The sequence below is a fragment of the Harmonia axyridis genome, chromosome 5, assembly GCF_914767665.1.
Source record: "Harmonia axyridis chromosome 5, icHarAxyr1.1, whole genome shotgun sequence".
Classification (NCBI taxonomy): domain Eukaryota; kingdom Metazoa; phylum Arthropoda; class Insecta; order Coleoptera; family Coccinellidae; genus Harmonia; species Harmonia axyridis.
The window spans coordinates 8158934-8180076 of record NC_059505.1 but is presented as its reverse complement, the minus strand read 5'-3'; the positions used below and the strand labels follow the sequence as shown (position 1 = coordinate 8180076).

Here is a 21143-nt window from a genome sequence, read left to right as displayed (position 1 = left end):
CAGTTTAAAACACGGCGTGATCTGAAGGTTGCCAATTTCTCTTTGTTTTTTTCTGATCAGGTTCAGCAACCTCGACTTTCTTTGAAATATGGAATTCGGTCCATTTAAACATAGATAGAGGAAGCATATGCCATTTTCAGTAAGCAAATTTTGTCCCCAACATGAACTTTCAAATTTGACATAAAGCGCGCGGAGATGAAGAAAACATATCAGTGATACGATATTTCACTCAATTCGCGAGTTTCTCCATTAATAATGCACTTCTTATGTCCCATAGTGAATCAACGTTTCATATTAACTCAAAATATATTGAAATAAATACCTAAATATATCAGAAATTCAGAAAACAAACTTCAAGTACGCCAAACGACGTGAAACAACCGATGACACTAGGAGAGCAAAAGTTCCCAAACCTTCGCTTTCAGCAAGTAGATACATAAAATAATAAATATTCTGCTTATTATAACTTCGACAATTAGGAAAAATATCGGATTCCAAATATTCAATTTTGCTTATTTAATCGGGAATCCCTCAAATAAATATATTTCATTTAATATAAAATACATTCATAATGATAAAGTAAAATTGTGGATTTCAAAATAAATCACCATCAGACAACGTAACCTAACCATGTTGGGGACATGTGAAAATTGCATATACTCATTCTATCTATGTTATTATCCTATGACTGCAAAGCTCAAGCGGAACGACAAGAACCATTTTACTATCATTATACCATTCAGGGATTTACGCCTTGGGTTGATATTCAAGCTACTAGGCTCAAGCTCAAGTAGCTTGAGCTCAAGTTCAAGTCAAGTAGATTTTCAATGTTGAATCAAGTACTTAATGAATAAATACTTGACATTGAAAAACTACTATTTGACTTGAGCTTGAGTTGATTTCTAGTCAAGCTCAAGCTACTTGAGCTTGAGCCATGTAGCTTGAATATCAAGCCAAGCCGTGAATACCTAATACCATTATTGAGCATTTCAAGACCAAATCGATATATTATTCTAATCTTATTTTATAGCAATCACCAAATGATGTCTACATCATTACGTTTTTGAGAAGTACCTTTTCTAAAAGGATATCTACACGCAAGGGTAATCGCTAAATCCTATCGCTGGTGAAAAGAAAAAACATTACAGCAAATATCAATCTGCTTCAGTACAGCTCATATGCCCGGGCGTTCCTAAGTCATAAATCCCTTCACTTACGATAAAAACCACATATGTGTTCATCATCTCATGATTGACATTCATTACTCACGATATATCAAATAAAATGACACTCTAATGATCCGTCTACCGGGTAATAATAGTGATTATGATATTCCCCAGATAGACACAATCAATTTTCGTTTCGTCTCCCAGTAACTGCTCAATCAGCTGGACGAAAATATAGAATTGGTACACACAAATGTATAGCAATTATTGGTTTGTAACGAAAATCGGATGAATGGAGTACGTCACATCCTGTAGATATCTCTTGAATAGTCGTGTCTGGGCACACACAACCAACTTGTATTTTCGCCTCATTCATCCTATCTTATAATTTGGATAATTTCAGTTTGGGTGCCACCCATTTCTCGAGATCATTAGGAACCAGAGTTAGAACGGCTTGTTCTGTGTCGATATGTGAATTGGGCCACGGATGAGGCAGAAGGATTTTTTTGGAGATGTGATAGGAAAATAACTGTGTTCCATTCGGCTGAACAAGGATAAGAACGTCGATTGAATCTTGGATCCAAAACATTCAATAATTGCTTATTTTGACAGAATGATTTTTGGTATAGCATCTTGTAAGTTGTCTGCTGATGTTCAACCTATGCATGGCAAATATAGAGTGAATATGGGTAGTACCAAGTCGACAATTAGAGAAATTGAAGCTGGAGTTCCCCAAGGATCGATGATAGGACCGCTGCTGTTCAACTTATAAATGGCAGACATACCAAAAATGAATAGATGCAGTTTGCAGATGACACCGCTTTTTACCATCACAATAGATTGCAGAAAACAATTACTACAAGTTACAGATAGACCTAGATAAACTGATAGAATACTTCAAGAAATGGATATTCAAAGTGAAAACGACGAAAACAGTTGCAATCTACTTCGGAGGAACAACAGTAAAGAAAGAGAAAGCAGGAAACGTCAAAATAGAAAATCAGACGATAGAAAAAGGAAGCAAAACACCTGGGAGTAATTCTAGATCAAAGAATGAACTTAAGCAAACAGATGGGAGAAAAAAGGAAAGGCAATTGCACGGGAGATTCTAAACCCTATAACTCATAATATCACTGAACATTTAACAATGAGTTACTTGAAATGAGAAGTCTCTCTAAAGCTGAATAGTCCTTTAAAGAATGTGTTTAATTTCAAAGTTCAATATGCGGAATACTATCGATTTTTTTTTGAAAATCGAGACGATACGTTCAAGTTCACTATCACGTCATTGTTCACACAAAAAATGAAATGAATCCGACCTGTATTTTGGAATTCACAAGTACAGTTGATTAGCACTGAAATAGCAGTGGTATGAACAAGGTATTGAACACCCTTAAATAGAATGCCATTTGAATAACATTCTACTATTGTAACCACCATGACCAGTCCTAAATCGGTTCAAAGTACACCAAATTTTCCTAGGAAGATTGAAAAATGGAACTTTCTCAGAAGGATCAACAATTAGACTTTTGTTGAAGACATTACAAGAATTCTATTCCTAACGCCAAATTTTCTTGTCACTTTCATTTCAAGGCAAGGCAATTAATTGCACGGGAGATTCTAAACCCTATGCTCAACTCAAAAAGTAAACTTCCCTGAAAAACAAGCTGAAGATAATAAAAATAGTGCTAATATCAAGCATTACGTATGCAGGAGTAACCTGGCATAATACGAAAGACAATAAGAAAGATAAGTTGCAAAGTACACTTGGCCCCCTTGGTATTTTAGCAACCAACAAATTAGAGAAGAATTGAAAATCGAAACTATTGAGGAAATAGTTAACAAACAAACAAAGAAGACTATAGAGACGCTGAAAGAGCATGAGAATAGGGAATTGAGAAAGATAACACAAATCCCAATAAGAAAGACAGATAAGAGGAAATACCTCTTTCAAAGAACCAAATGGAAGAAAAAAGTGACATGCAGAAGGGAGAAAAGTCTCCCAATTAGACAACAGTAAGAAATTGGAGATATTATAGTAGAGGCGTATGGAATAAAATTCCAGGCCTTATACAAAAAGAAGATAGATAATAATTTGCAAATATTTTCGCGTTAAGATTTATGAACAAACTCTGACTCAAAAGAGACGATGTTGAAGGAAAGTTCTGACGTGGAGCACAGCCTGGTTAATCTGTCGACACCACCCCTCCCTAGGAAACCAGCTCCTCTGCAGTATCTGCCACCAAGATCTTGCCGAGCTTGTTTCGATGCTAGCAGACGAGATCAGGCCCGTAAAGCAGGCAGTGTAGGACAAGCCACAACAACTGTCCACCGCCTGATTGACACGTGAGGTATTGATTGACACTCCTGATGGATGCTATTGATTTCCATCGGTGTAGATCACGACGATAGCTGATTCCATTTAAGGGCCGGCGGATCGATTGTACCAGTTTCGATACACCGTGAAATTTTGACGTAATGGCCATCTTGGACCCATCTTCCTAACCTCACGTACCAAATTGGATCGATATGATCTCGGTGTTTGGGTTCGTTTAAAAGACAGCGTAATGATACGAAAGTTCTGTAGTATGGATGTTTGTTTGTCGTTGGAAATCATAAAAAATTCCCAGAAGACACTGATTTTTATGGGACAATGCCATATATTTGATCCTCAGAGATGAGCACATGAATGAACGAACGCTAAAAAATGTACAACACCAAGTCAATTCATCTCTTGAGTTTTATATAACTCAACTTTTCAGAAATAATTTCAAAATGAAAGGGGTTTGGGTGACGACATTTCTATCTCAGCTCCGAAGTCCTTCAAGATTTCAACATTTATGTTGGTATATTTCAAACAGAATAACAAAGAGATAGTAAAATTATTGGTAGCACTAAGCCATACAAAGTTACATACATAGGCGTACAACTTTGCATGTCTCTCGTTGTATTGTGGCCGTTTGTCTTTCAATGCTCGGCTCGAACGATCGCCTGTGATTGTTTCAGTCGGTTTTAACAACTCGTAATACAATACGACGAGCTAGTCCCACCAAATACTGAGCATATATCCGTGAATATTCAGTTTGGCCGTCGACGTGAAGCATGGCCGGGATCTTCCCATAATTTTCTGTGCTTGGGATTATAGCAATGAACCCATTTTTCATCTCCAGTCACAAGGCGATGTAGAAATCCTTTCCGTCTTTGACTTGCAAGCAGTTGTTCACAAGCAAACAAACGCCGTTCAGCTTCAAGTCGTACAGCACCCAATTTCCTTGTTTCTGAATCGTTCTCATGTCATTCATACATTTTGAAATGGCTTGTTGTGTCACTCCCAATGATCCTACCAATTCCTGTCACGTTTGACACGAGTCTTGATCAAATAATGCGTCCAATTCTGCATATTCGAAAACCTTCTCTCTTCCACCGCCATGCTGGTCTTCGACGTCAAAATCACCGTTCTTGAAGAGTTGCAACCACTCTCGGCACGTTCTTTCACTAATAGCGGCCTCACCATAGATATTTGAGTGCATTCAATGAGCCTCAGCCGCAGATTTTTTCATATTAAAGCAGAAAATTAAAACCTCCCGCAAATGACGAGAATTTGGCTTGTAAGCTGACATGTTTAATCGAGAATAATTTTATGATGCAGACACAAATCGACTGATATTTCGATGGTGTTATGTTTACAAATACCTAAGCTTATTGTATGACATCTACGATCTATTTATTTCGACTACCACTTACCGTTACAGCCATCTATTGCAAAACGGCGGAAGCAAAGTTGTATACCTAATACTTGATCTCTTTTGAACAATTCAACACCAAGAAGAGATTGGTGATTATGTCAGCAGATTCTCAAGATCAAATTTAATGGATCAAAACGATTTTTCTAGCGATTCTAGCGATAAATACCGTTGAGTGAACGGATTTCAACGAGATGAAGACCCATCCATCTATTTACAGAGTGAATTTGATAATACACGTATAACGTTTCCGAAAGCGCTAAACACAGGAATTAAACGTATGTAGGTGCACCATACATCATGTAACAGCTTCAATTCCAACTCTTGCTCGCTTCCCAGCCGGGGCCCCCATTTTACCATTTGATTTGTCGTAATTGCTTAACCACCGCTTGTCAAAATATTTTCCCACTTGACCAATTATTTATTGGGAGAAATCGAAAACATGTAATAACACCTCGGCCTGAGCTTTCGAACACAGACAAACGTTAAAATATATCAGCCAGCGCGGCTACCTGACCGTATGTTATTATTACTCATTCCTCGACGATCCGTCATTTTTTCATTTGTATGCAATGAGAAACCCGTACGCGCTCGCCTCACTCGAGTTCATAAATATTGCCCGCTTATAGGCTCATGAGAAGATTGAAAAGGGGTTCGGGATAACAAGAACAATGACATTATAGATTTGGACGGCCGAACTCCGTTCGCATCGTCTTCGATTACTGCAAACTGGCTTAACTGGTCGAATTAGGGGGGAAAACCATAACGTGGCAAAATTAAAGATTTTCCCTATTACAACCACCGATTTTCATTTTTCTTCACATAATTTTCTCAAACAATAATCTACCTTGTACAATTACAAAGTTTGTAATTTGCCGATAAAAAAAAATGTTGGTAAGGTGTGTGAATAAGTCTTTCCCGTTTTTTTTCAAACTTTGAGCCTTTATTGTGAAAAAATGGTTACAAATGAATTATTGAAAGTATTGGCCATCGCTAGCTACAACTTTTCCCCATTTTTCTGGCAACATACGAATCCCGTTGCGAAAAAATTCGACCGGTTTGGCCTCTATCCAGTCATCCACCCATTTTTTGGCTTCCTCGTAGCAATGGAAGTGCTGGTCAGCCAGGCCATGCGTCATCGATCTGAAGAGATGGTAATCAGACGGAGCAATGTCTGGACTATACGGCGGGTGGGGTAGGACTTCCCATTTGAGCGTTTCTAAGTATGTTTTCACCGGCTGTGCAACATGTGGGCGAGCATTGTCATGTTGCAAAATAACTTTGTCGTGCCTGTCGGAGTATTGTGGCCGTTTTTCTCGCAGTGCGCGGCTCAAACGCATCAATTGTCGTCGATAGACCTCGCCTGTGATCCTTTCATTCGGTTTCAGAAGCTCATAGTAAACCACACCTAGCTGGTCCCACCATATACAGAGCATGAGCTTGGCGCCATGAATATTTGGCTTGGCCGTCGATGATGATGCATGGCCGGGTAGTCCCCATGATTTTCTTCGCTTCGGATTATCGTAACGGGTCCACTTTTCATCGCCAGTCACGATACGATGCAGAAAACCCTTTCTTTTATGTCGCTGAAGCAGCTGTTCGCAAGTGAAAAAACGCCGTTCGACGTCTCTCAGCTTCAGTTCGTACGGCACCCAATTTCCTTGCTTTTGGATCATTCCCATGGCTTTCAAACGCTTGGAAATGGTTGTTCGGTCAACTCCCAATGCTTCAGCAAGTTCTTCTTGCGTTTGACACGAATCTTCATCAAGCAAAGTCGCCAGTTCTTGATCTTCAAAGATTTGCGGCCGCCCGGAACGCTCCTTGTCTTCCACGTCGAAATCGCCACTTTTGAAGCGTCGAAACCATCCGCGAACACTTGAATCATCGACACAACCTTCTCCATAAGCTTCCTGAAGCAACCGATGCGCCTCGGCAGCAGATTTCTTCAAATTGAACCAATAAAGTGAAACTTCCCGCAAATGACGTCGACTCGGCTCAAATTTCGACATTTTCACGATTTCAAAAATTTATGATGCGAAAAAATTTCAACTAATGTGTTAGTGTGGAATTGTTGACAGATGAATAAGCTTTGATTATGACATATGTAACCATTAAATACTCGCACAGTATTGGTGGCGCCATCTCTTACAAAAAACGGGAAAGACTTATTCACACACCTGATAACTTTTCGCAAAAGTATTTGTAATATGTTCAATGTACAAAGCACTTATATATTTTCGAAATATTCGTGAAAAAAACTAAAAAAGATCATTACAAAATAGGTAAAACTATAATTTTGTGGAAAAAGTTATCTCCGTCGTATAGTGCTGCCCTCTTCTTATATACTTCGTGAAGAGACAAAAGGTAAAGTGACTGTACAACTTCGTACACCGTACAAAGTTTAGTCATCGTAGGAGGGCCATGTTAAACCATAAGCAACAACCATAGAAACTTTCCATGGAGCTAAAAAACACCTGTTATAATAGCGTTACACTTTGTTTCCAAAATCGTTGGAAAAGCGTATTCACAAAAATTCTCAAAGTCGTTTGAACACTCAGAAGTATCACAAACATTCATGTAAAAAACTGTCAAGATCCCCTTCAACAAACAAGTGAATTCCCAAAGCCCAGATATCACTCGATAATGCCGTTAAAACTCAAAACCATTACCAAACAGATATACCGCCAAAAAAACCACCGCCTACTCTTCAGTCCGCATGGCTGGCCGTTATATCGCGGCGAAGGGGCCGAATTCTATGCCTTAATGAAAAGGATCACTAGCCGCTCTTCCACAGACACGTTTTGTTCTTTTTCTATGCTCTCTCTTCTACCGAACGTACGCTATGTCGGACAGATACTAAAAAAGTTCACGATTGTGTCAAAAAGCTTTTACGGCGACAAAAGATTTTTTTCCCGAATGTCAGGTCGGAATAAACGACATAAACGTGTGTCCATTCACCAGAATCATTCTAGTTAAGTGGTTTATTGTCAACTTTCACGATGATGGCATCCCAGCCCGTAGACCAATATCTGCATCCGAAGCGCCCTATCTACCTGCTTTATCCTTCTCAGGCAGGTCCGTATAGTCATTGTTCGATAAAAAGTGTTATATTGAATCGGGGAATATGCACCAAAACGGGAACTCTCCCATGAAATTGGGGAAAGTGAGGTTAAGTGGACGTATTGAGGGGATATTGAATATCAACAGAACTTTGTTAGTGAGGAAAATTTGGACCTGAATTGGAGGTACAAACGAAAATGACAGATTCTTTGAATCATTTTAAGAAGAAAAAGTCCCATAAACATAGGCCCGCAAACTCTTTGTTTTCGAGATACAAGGTGTTAAAGTTTCATTTTTTTTTTTTTAGTTTTTCCTCATAGCACATTTCTTTCACAAGATATTCAACTTAAATTTGACATAGATTATCCAATTGCAAGCTTTCCTCATGTGATTGCAAATCGGCAAGGTTTTCTGGAACAGTGCCTGCTTCTGTCCTCTAGAATTTTTTTTGGTGGACCACTGGTAGTTTAGAAAAATGTCCAAGGAAACTTTGGTTCACACTTTTTGGTTTCTTGTAATTTTTTCTCATCTGTTATCAATTTTTCAGAAAATTTCAAACAATTCTCCAGTAATCCTCAGGAAAATCCAAATTATTATAACATCCAGTTAGTAACCTGTGATGAATAACTTACTTTTAAGTTTTGGTGCTTATTTACCCAATCTGTAGCAAAGATTAATAAAGATTCGATGAACTGGTATAATCACCCTTTATGTCGGAAACAAATCGTTTACGGATCCATGTTTATAGGACTTTTTTCTTGATTATATCCATTTACCAGTTTCTTTTGTACCTCCAATTTAAGAACACCCGATTTGATGACTCTTAGAGGAACTAAGGGACAGGTGCATAGTACATATGTCTGGCACCTTTAAAGGTAAACTGTTATTGAATCAAAACCAATAATAAATAATGATCTGATATAAGAATGAAAGCTCTCTTCATTGCATCCTGCAAGGTGCATAACATATCATAACATTATTTATTGATCCTGTAAGAGAGTACAAATAGTAAAAGATCTCTCGAAAACAAAATGATTACAAAGCATCATAAGTCAAACTCAAGGTGAAGTGGAGTGAGTGCCTAAAACTAAAGAATCGGAGAAATATTCTATTACTGAATAAAAACATTTCGTAGATAGCATATATTTAATTTGATATACTTTTATTCAGAGACTTCACAAATGTTGGTAAATTATTGTATGATTTAATGATCATTGTCATATTGATTCAAAAAGAGTATTTAGTGTTGAAGACTTGAATATTATAGGAAAATAACTATTAATTAATTCCTCGGTTGCTCAGTTAGTAGAGCACTGGACTAGTGATTCGGATGTTGCGGGTTCGAGTCTCGCTCGAGGAAGTAATTTTTTCAGAACTGAAAAAGTGTCTACGTGCCACGATGTTATTTTCTTGTAGTTCACAGAAGCTCTAAAAACACTATTTTTGAATAATTATTTTTATTTTCGTTTTATCGCTATGCTGTAGATTTGGATATTTTTGTTAAGTAACGTTTAACCTTCAAAGGTTTTGTATATATAAAATGAGTCATTATAATTGCATATGTAAGTCGAAAATTTCCTGATCCAACTCTGCCCTTCTTTTCCCAATCTACGATTCACTATTACCACTTGAATTCTCGCGTCATGTTTGAATATCAATCAGGATTAATGTCAAATTTGTTTTTATTTGATAACTCATCTTATACACCATTCCAATCGGTCGATCTACAAGATATCAAAGATACAACCGATTATAATTCCGATATAAGTGGAAGAATACAAGAAGCAGGGGTATTATTGGTGATCTGCACCGATTGACGTGTAGTTATGGATGTTAAAATGGAATCGTCTAATCCCCGTTTATAAAGAAATGGATCGAGGATGTCAAAAGTTATTGTGTTTCGAGAATTCGTTCGAATTCTTATCGAGGAACTGTCCTTCGACCTGTTTTAAACATAATTGAGTCAAAGGATGAAAGCACTAATGTGAAGTCATGAGCTTTCAAGCACTATGCGCCTATCGTGCACTTCGAAACCACTAAACTTTGTGTGAGGACATCCAAGAGTACAATTGGCGGTTATTCGAGCGCTCAAAAGTTTGAGACTCCACATCAGTGCTTCCCTTATTTTCTTTACGATACTCTGCTTGAATTTTGTATGGATCTGATGACGCTTTGAGCATCAAATTTTGCATGAAGCTTGAAATTATTATTCTTAATATACACGCAATATCTCATTCCATTCAGATCTGTTGTTATCGAAATATCGTTGTAGTTATTTTTCTATTTAAGTATCGTAATGAGTTCATTACAGTACTAAAAACAGTGCTGTAATGAACTCATTACAGCTTTTTTTCTAATTATATTTTTCGTGTTGTGGTAAACTACACTGGCATCCGATCCTACCAAATTTCAACATACGTCAATTGTCAATATAATATAATTTGGATATTGTTGAATGATTTGCAACATTATTCGCAATTTCTCTTGATTCTGGTGGTGTTAAATCGATTTCGTCAGACATAATTCACGAATTTATTGCGTAATTATAAATTATTTCAAAATTCGAAACGTAGGATTCAAATTTGGCTTCCGTAATCTGTCAATTTTCGTAACAGTCACACCAACTGCCAATATACAATTCAAAAGTCACTAGGTTGTATAATCCTAATTCTTCATTGAATTTCGACAATATTTCACAAAACTTGACTGAAATGGAGAAAATATCGTCTGATACTCGTTGCAGAAGGCTATTCCAACACTCATGCTTTCGAATTTCTCATTCGTGTTGGAATAGGAGCCCATTCTGCAACTTGCTTCAGAATATACTATTTCAGTATTCTTCTCGAATTTACTATGGTTCTGATGAAGTTATCAGCTTGAAATTTTGCACAAAGATTGAAATTGACATTATATATCTCACCTCACAATCTGCACTTCTTCGTTTTTGTTGTCACCGAAATATTTGGTGATTTTTTAACAGATGATCTTCTAGAATTCTTACTGATTACGGGAACAACATAAAATTGCACACATTGCTTGAAATTGTTATTTGACATCTACATGAAAATTTTCATCTTGATCAAATATGCAGTTTTGAAATTAGGGGAAAAACAAAATTTATAACTTTCATATTTACGGAACCCCTAGTATGATAATGTCCATTAACGAACTGAAAATGTCAAGCTTCTAGGTTCTTCTATTCAAAAATTTTCGTGTGGATTCGTCATCAGTGATTTGAACCTTATCATTCGAGACCATTCCCGGATCAAAATCCGAAAATCACAAACATTGTTACGGAACGATAGACAATCTGTTCAGGGATCGAGCGCCTCAAAACCACACATAAAAGACTCTGAACCCAAGCCGATTACACCCCACATTTGAACAACAGCCTTCTGCGGTCTAATCCAGCGACTTCTGCAATCTTTGATTGTCCTGCCTTTATTGCTGAGGCTGGGATCCCACCCGCACAGCACTCCAGCTCTATTTATCTTCTAATCAATCAAGTGCTCTGGTGATTAGGATGAAGTCTGCCGTCATACGGTCGAGAATCGCGCGAGAGGATTTTTTGCGTTTGCTCTGGTTCGGCATTGGACGTTTCCAGGCATCGAACGGGATTTTCAACCTTATCGACCGTTGGTGCTTATCGCGAGTAGATCGCTACCCAATTAAATCTGACAATAGGTTTACGTCGGTGACACAAGTTGTGAAGCACATTCCATTTTCAGGCCAGGGACGGAGGGATTTGCGAGAAAAGTGAGCGTTGATAGAATTTTCAGTCGATGAAAAAGTTTTTTTTTTTAATAGACTTCGTTTCGCGAAGTCTGCAACATGGGTGTTTGTTGTTATTATGTCTTCGACCTTCTGGAAATTGGTTTCTGAACCTTTCTCTTTGGTTTTATTTTTTTGATAATACTTTTTCTTATTGACGTCATCTTTATTGAGGAGGAGAGGAAAAAAAAACTTGTCATTACCATTCGACACTATATTTGGCTATTCTTACATATAACTCACCTTCAATGAGTAAAGAACAAGAAATTTGCATAAAATACTCAACATTGAGCATGGAACAGAAATCAAGAAAATGTATCCTTTAGGATGAGGGCTGTTACCTAGCTACAAGCTTGAGAAATTTGTCATCAAATTATAAGGCATTTGTCAACGCCTGAGGAATACTCCGCGAAAATTTTTTCGGCAAAAAATTAATGCCTTTATTGAAATTCAACTAAACATTAGATTCGCTGCTGTTCTCTACTATAGATGATGTATTACCATTGCATCGTGAGCATCTCGGGCTGATTTAAATACTATATTGTTTAACGGGTCAATCATATTATAGTTATTATAGTACTTTTTGCAAGAGTTTGCACAAAACGTTCCACATTGTCTTCAACCTTGCTTCTTTATATTCGGTCTTTTTTTCTCATATTGACCGCCCAATCTTTTAGTAACAACGTCAATTCTTTTAAGCTCCTATGTTCATTCAATTCATATTCTCGTTCGCAGCAAAAATCCATAAATATTACCCAAATATAATTGTGACTGTATGTTGTATTTCTGTGAATTTTTTTTTGATTAGCGCATTTATACTTTGAACATACGCATTGCCAAAACGTGACGTTTTGAAATTTATTTGGAATGTTCCAAACTCAATCGTGTTGTCATAGTGATTGATAATTGCACTTAATGCAATTATCAGTGAAACTTTGACATGATTGGGTGAAATTGTCTCATATGACACAAAATGACAAAATTTGATTGGTTGATTCTGCTTCATATTCTGTAAATCGAGTTTGGAAATGCCTTGAAAAAAACATCAAGATCAAGTAAGTAAACTTACAAAATCTGTAACTATACAAAAATCTGTAACTACACAAAATCCATATAAACTACGGCACTAAAATTGAGAATTTTTATTCAACTCAATAAAAATATTATTAGATTAACGTGTCTTGCATAATTCAAAGTTTCATTACCTTATTATTATGAACCTAAGATCATTATCCTTCAACTGCAACGTGCAGTCTGTCACTAATTTATTAATTTGAAGCAAAATAAAATAAATATTTAAGCTCATTTTCACAATCGTCTAAGCCATATAAATGTAAATGACAACAAAATTGGATCATCAAGAATCTTCAACTAATTTAAATTTTATACGAATGATGGCTATTTTATAATTATGTTATATTTTGTGTTCTAACCTAACCTAACCTAGGTTAGGTTTGGTCTCTACTTGACCGAAATTCATTTTGATGTTAAGTTTGGAGTTAAAATCAATATAATTGCTATGCGTGTTGTTTTTGTCAGTTATTATAATGAACTTGAATGCGAGGATTATCAGTTAATATTTTTACATCGATGAATGATAAAATCTGATGATTGAATCGAATTGTAACTTTTTATTCTCAAGTTAAATTATATTGGATAAGAATTACCACACATATGAACAAAATTTGATGTCAGTGAGTTCATTCCATTGCAATATTTCATTCTTCCTGCACTTATAAAAAATTGATTTTCACTTCGAGTTTTTTGGAAGTTGGAAAAATTCTAATATCTATTATTTTTTTTACAGAGCTTACAAAGCGCAGCTAGAAGAGCCGGAACAAGTTGTGCAAATTGTAAAACGACCACGACAACCCTTTGGAGACGTAATCAAAATGGTGAACCAGTTTGTAACGCATGTGGATTGTATTATAAATTACATAATGTAAGTACCCCTTTACGAATTTCTCATTGTTTCACCGATTTTGTATCTTTCTTCAATTGTAAATGTCGAAATGACGACCAGATATTCACCAAGGTCAGGTCATGAACTCGTTTATTGTGATTCGGGTGGTCGGTTTTCAGCTGTCCATACCATACCAAACAACCTATACGCGTCATGCAGTCTAGTTCTTCAGCAGGAGTCGCTTCGGCAGATTTCTCGGCCAAAAATATCACACCACTGCTAATTATGTTTGTACAATATGTAGTTTCTCGCGTCTGAAACCGAGTGTCGAATTCGAAATTTGTTAGAATCCTCTTCTAACACCTAACAAATCACCATCCAGCTGTCTAATTGAAATTCATCGTCATTGTTGTAGAACTGCATGAATAAATGTATGAGAGAAGGTCATTAAGGATATACTCCACAAATTCATTTTTAATTTCTAACGTAGGAACAATTTGTTACATATGAATATAATAAATTCTCAGCGGACGTGGATACGTCGTATATACGTATCTGAGAAGAATTTTATAATTATCGCTTTAATACACTGTGTCCGTAAAGTATGGAACAAATTCATTTTTAGCTGAACAAACCATTTTAAGAAAAAATCCTGAAACACGTCGATTTTTCATTTCAATTTACCGTATTTTAAAATAATAATCTAATATACAGTGTGGATGCTTTTCGAGTAATGATGTCACCGTCATTTTTTTTTTAATGGAACACCCCCATTTTGTCTCAATTTTCCGATTACTCTAGCTGAGCTGATACCAAAAATGTATCACATGTTGATTCCAATTGGTACAGGGTGGACAAAAATACAATAGTTTTGAGTGTGCTCATAAAGTGACGCGTAACATTCTTTATTAGTTAAATTAACAATATTATCAAAAATACTTATTGTCTAGCGGCAATTGGTTTGAATCTAACACCCTTTAGTTTGTTACATTTTTAGATTAATAAAAATATATAAAAATAAGAAAAAATTTCTTTCACATTCTGTCTGCTAGACCACAAGTACCGAACATGTTTGGAAACAGCCCATTTTTATTAATCTAAAAATGTAACAAACTACAGGGTGTTACATTCAAACCAATTGCCGCTAGACAATAAGTATTTTTGATAATATTGTTAATTTAACTAATAAAGAATGTTACGCGTTACTTTATGAGCACTCACAGAACTATTGTATTTTTGTCCACTCTGTACCAATTGGAATCAACATGTGATACATTTTTGAAATCAGTTCAGCTAGCGTAATCGGAAAATTGAGACAAAATGAAGGTGTTCCAATTAAAAAAAAATTATGGTGACGTCATTGCTCGAAAGTAATTCAATCTGTATATTAGATTATTATTTTGAAATACGGTAAATTAAAATAAAAAATCGACGTGTTTCGGGATTATTTCTTGAAACTGTCTGTTTAGCTAAAAATGAATTTGTTCCATACTTTACGGACGCAGTGTATAAAGCTTTACAGTAAGTTGCAAGGTGTTTGTGATCTGGTTCGTTGTTTTGTTATTATTCAGACGTCGTGTTGCTTTTGGGAAGACATTGACCTTCACATGGTGAAAAGTACTCGGCGCACATATTAAGTAGGACGCTCTAGGTCGTTTGGCCGCGAAGCATAAGTCACGGGGTTTTGTTGGGGAAAACAACCACCCCAAAGTCACACCTGCAGAATACTAATGAGATTTCTTTTTCCGCGATGATTCAAACAGTCCGACCGCCCTGAATATTCAGATAGATTATCGATTTTCAACCTGCTCACCATTCGCCAAAATGGGCAGGGGCGTATTGCGCCAATAACCCTTAAAATCACTTGAAATCCTGCGTGTCTGGATGAATAATTTTGACAGACAGGGTGTTCCACCATCGACGCCACTGTATTTTATGGTCAAGAGGGAATAACACCTCGTGACTGCTCAGTTCTCTTTCAAACACCGATTTTTATGGGGTTTTCACATTATTGCTCCAAACGAAAATCCACATTGTGGAAAGTCAATTTTTTTAATTTCCGGATGAAAAAAAAATGTTGGTATCTTCGTTTTTCGCGAAAGAATTTATATGTAGTATGTACATACAAAGCACTGATATATTTTTGAAATATGCGTAGAAAAAACCTAGCAAAAATCATTACAAAAGAGGTGAAACTATAATTAATGAAGTAAATTAAAATGGAGTAAACATTCATAATCAAAAGCGTTCATACTATTAACGAAGTAACATATGAAAAATACTAAAAATAAAGTTACATTTCTTTAAAATATTAAACGAAAAAGAAGATTTTCAATAACATACTTTGGCCTCTTCTTTAAATTTCAAATTAATATTAGTATCGAATATTGTTGCCTTACACCTGCAAAAGGGTTTCAATACGCCTCTGCGTGCTTTCAGTAAGGAAAATATATCTATGCAGAATGCATATTTTCGCATTTTTTTATTAAGCTGTGTAGTTTGTCAAAAAATACGAAGAATATGTGCATTTATCCAAAAGTTTTGTGTCGCTTTCAACGAGATATACCTCCTACTTATTTTCGAATCCTCTTCAAAATATGCATTACCGATAAATGACAGAGGTTAAAATCTTCAAAACTTTTTTTATTGTGTAACAATAATTATATTTAACTTGAAGAAAACGTTTATATTTCCACCTTCACCATTGTCGCAAGAAAAGCCAATTCGGCCTGTTCAACCCCACCCGCCGAATCTACAATCCTAGTAACACCGAGTAATTTGTGAATAAAATCACTTAATTTCGGCCTTATCGGCCTTTGCCCATTTCAAGCATTAATCAGCCGTGTTCGACGCGAATATCGTCCATGTCAACTCAATTCCATTCGGGTTTGATAAGTCTTGGCGTGTCGCCAAGGCTGCGAACCCGGGTTTTTCGTCGATCCAGCTCCGCGATAAGCGCAGCAACCGCGATCGGCGTTAGCTGCCGCGATTATTCACAATATTCGGCCGTCAAATGATTTATGGCCTACGTGGCAGCGGGCTGCAAGGCAAGGCAGCCAGCTCCTACGTGACAGCGGCCCGGGACGAAACAATAGAGGAGCCGCGAGCTTATGACAGAATTGCAACGAATGCAATTCCGCCGAGAGAGGGAGACCACTGACCCAACACATTCAAAGGCGCACTCAGACAAGTGTTTATTTGATATAATCGGAAATGCATTATAGTTAATAAATCATTTATTGGATATATGGACAAACAAATATTAGTTTTATGGAAATAAATAATTTATTTGAAATCCCACCAATAATCATCATTTATTATTACACTTCATTTATTTACGCATAACTTATATTAATAATGCTGAAGAAATATCCATTTGAAGGAAATAAATATAGTTGAGGTTAATATAACATTGAGTAATAATTAATAAACCTTATTTATATGTAATATGTATCCATGCTGATTAAAAATAATATTTCAATTCTGTAATGGTTAACGTATTTCTTAGGTAATTATTTTGGTTGTTTCTATTATCCGATTGTTAGGATCTTAGAAGAACCGTTTGCCAAATTAGGTAATTCTTTAGAGTTCATATTGAGGGTGTTCGGGTTTGAACTCTAGTCATCTTGATTGCATCTGTTCACTCTAACCGCTGTTCTGCCAACATCACTAATAACTAAACAGGTACAAACTATCTAAACTCAAAATTCAGTACAGATGTGCTAAGCGGCGTTCAATAAGCCCATAGTAACACAGATTTTATGTTTAAAAATGAAATTCAAATCAAAGGAAATGTTCAAGGACAGATCCTTCAAGGAGATCCGCTTCTCTTTGAGAGATGTGTCCTTAAACTTTTCCACAGATTGGATCGCTAGAATTATGTTAGTTTGTTTATTATTAATGAATCCTATATTCTGAGTGAATAAATTATTGAAGTCTTGTAAGAGTTTATTCATAAATAGCAAATGTTCGTTAACTACCAGTTGAAAATTTGTTGACACTGAATTTATGTTATTTGTGGAGATAACTTAAGTTTATATAAATTATTTATCACCGAAATATATTAAATATTATCAAATACCTTGTAAACAAATATTTTATTCTCTATAAATAAACTTTTTTGAATCCATAATTCAACTATTAATGAATATAACAAATATAAATCTGCTGTAATAGTTGTGAATAAATAACCTCCAAAAAAGTGCTGTATTAATAAAAAAAAATATGGATTTCTCTCAGTGAGTTAGACCACTGACCCAACACATTCAAAGGCGTGCGTAAAATGCATTGAATATGCGATCAGTTTGTGACGATGTCTCGCCACACATCTAGTGCGACACTAATTGATCTGGCCAATTTGTGTGTCGGGGAATGCGGCAGCTGGAATTGCCGACAATTCCGCCAAGATGAGAAAATTGACGGCGTTCTTAATTCGACAAACGTCGATTCCGCCGGTGGCCGCCTTGATGCACTGCGCGCCGCAAACAATGGGGTCAAGATTGACGCCCGTAAAAATTGCTGTTTGTTTGTCTACCTCGTTTCGATGATGATGTGTCGCACATGGTTTGATCTATTCGCTGCTTCGGTTTGTGCCGATCGCACTTGTTTACAAGCGCCGAAGCGCAGATAGGCGTTTGTCGCCTATACTGAGAGAAATCCATACTTTTATATTAATAAAGCACTTATTTGGAGGTTATTTATTCACAACTATTACAGCAGATTTATTTTTAATATATTCATCAATAGTTAAATTATGCATTCAAAAAAGTTTATTAATAGAGAATACAATATTTCTTTACAAGGTATTTGATAATATTTAATAAATTTCGGTGATAAATAATATATATGAACTTACGTTATCTCCACAAATAACATAGATTCATTATCAACAAATTTTCAACTGGTAGTTAACTAACATTTGCTATTTATAAATAAACTCCTACAAGAATTCAATAATTTATTCACTCAGAATATAGGATTTATCAATAATTAACAAACTAACATAATTCTAGCGATCCAATCTGTGGAAAAGTTTGAGGAAACATCCCTCAAAGAGAAGCGTATCTCCTTGAAGGATCTGTCCTTGAACTTTTCCTTTGATTTGAATTTCCTTTTTAAACATAAATTCTGTGTTACTATGTGCTTATTGAACGCCGCTTAGCACATCTGTACTGAATTTTGGGTTCAGATCGTTTGTACCTACTCAGTTATTAGCAATGTTGGCAGACCAGTGTTTAGCGTGAACGGATGCAACCGGACTAGGGTTCAAACCCCGAATACCCTCAATATGAACTCTACAAACGAACCTAGTTTGACAAACGGTTACTCTCAGAACCTAACAATCGGATGATAAGCACAACCAAATAACTATCAAACAAATGCGTTAACCATTACTGAATTAACTTAACTTTGCTGGCACATACCATACTTTCTTCAATTATGGTATTACATTCTTGTGACAGTATTTCTTTTATACAGAATCTAATCTTGGCCTTCAATATTTCGGAGGTAGTAGGCTTGTTGACTCTATATAACACCACAACCAAAAGTTATCGTTATCAGTAGGAGATAGATGAGGAAAAAAGTCATGTATGTCCATATTTCGTGGGCGGTATGGCAAATACCACCGTCCTTCTATGACACACTTATTTTAAAAGAGCTGCAAAAATCTGCTTTATCATAGCACAATAATGTTCAGCTACCAAATAACCTTCTTAGAACACAATGGATGGATGTATTGCTTGATACAAATCTGCAATTGTTCGAGTATCCAATAGATGACTTCCTTCCATCTTGTAACATGTTCTTTTGTTACTGTATATGCCACCCATCGATCTGTTATGACATAATCAATTTGTCGTAATATTATCCGAAATGGCTTGCAATTTCAAGCTTCATTTTATACTATATCTGGACTGGGCATCCTTCTAGAGATGAAGCTGTCTTCAAATTGATTCAGCAAGTTGCCATTGAGTTTTGGACACAAAAAATCTAGTCAGCATGGCTGGATAGCACTGGCCACTCACAATAACAATAGCTACTTCTTCATTTTAAAAGAAATAAGGTGCGATGATGCCGTCATTGTGAAAGCAGCAACAAACAGTCAATTTTAATAGATGTAATGGTGATTCGTTGATGCCTTGAGGATTGTCTTTGCTCCATATACGGAAATTCTGTTTATTAACTAGAAATGAGCTTCATCCCTAAACACAATTCTTCAGTAAAAATGCTCATCCTCGTCCAGTTTCAAATCACTATTATTTCTAATGTTGGTACTACGTCAGTATAAGAGTATAAGTCTCGCATAACCTCCATTCTGTCTAGGAACTAGGGTTCAGTACGACCAAACTCCCATCCTCCGTCCACAGACGTAATTCCATGACATTCGTCGACAGTGCAGCACGGTAATGACATGTTCTATGGTCGAAACGCGCATGTTGGGTCTGCAAGTGCCCGGAGCTGGTCTTCAACCAGTATATCATATCCAACTCCACGCCCACAACAAGCAACGTCGTTACCCAACAACAATAACAATTTGTTACAGGACTAGCGCAGTTCGTAACAAGCCAAACGGAGCGGGTCAGATCTCGCTGATAACTTCGTCATCCACGAGGCTCGAGGTGGTTTCAACAGTGAAACCGTCGAGGTTAAATAGGTGTCATGATGATGCGACGCGAATCGATGAAGATATTAGGCAATGTTTGACGATTCCCGGATGGGAACTCTCGTTCTGATCGTCCAGATCACTTTAGAAATCAATCGTACTTCGTCTAAGTATATTGGGGCCATTTGACATCATACTAGATAAAACTGAGAACGATATACACTAATAGAACAAAAGAATATGTTGATATACACATTGACAACAATAGAGGAATGGACAAAACCCTCAACAAAACCTTAGAGAAATTTGTAGCTCATTTTCTTTCTCTTGAACTGTTTGTCTGATTTTAACATTTATTTCTTTGCCATATTTGTTTTTCGTTGAATCGATCAACTGTAATTCTATTAAATTGGGATAATGAAACACCGGATTTCTTAACTAATATATTGAATTTGGCTGTACAAGTTATATGTTTACAAGGTAACAGCTACGAGCGTACTGGTCTATGGTACCCCAATTTCCTGGGGATGTTAAGCGTCGCTTTGGATTTTGCATACCAAAGCGCAATTCATGTCCCTGATTGGTCCACGTCTTCGTTCCTTGCCCTTAGATGTGACTTCAGGATGACCATATGTAGCGCCAACGTGACGCCAAGGGTGTTTCTCTTCTATTTTCAGCCCTCGCTGTACCTGCTGGGGTTGGTTTCTCGACCTAAACGCGTCTTTCTGAATATTCAACTGCCCGTAAAGTTTGCGTGAAATTCACTTGACGCAACACCGCGTCTACGTATATTGGGGCCATTTGACATCCTACTAGATAAAACTGTGATCTATATACATTAATTGGACGAAAAAGTATATTAATATCCACACAGACAACATAAGGGGAACGGACAA

The 21143-nt window shown here is 36.5% G+C and overlaps 1 protein-coding gene across 3 annotated transcripts in view; it reads left to right on the top strand.

Moving 5' to 3' along the window:
- LOC123680443 (GATA-binding factor C-like) overlaps positions 1-21143 on the top strand; it is a 102175-nt gene that overhangs the window by 64521 nt on the left and 16511 nt on the right. For all 3 annotated transcript variants that reach the window (XM_045618345.1, XM_045618344.1, XM_045618343.1), the window contains exon 5: positions 13548-13682. In XM_045618345.1, coding sequence (XP_045474301.1) covers positions 13548-13682 — 135 coding nt within the window. The remainder of the gene's footprint in view (positions 1-13547; positions 13683-21143) is intronic.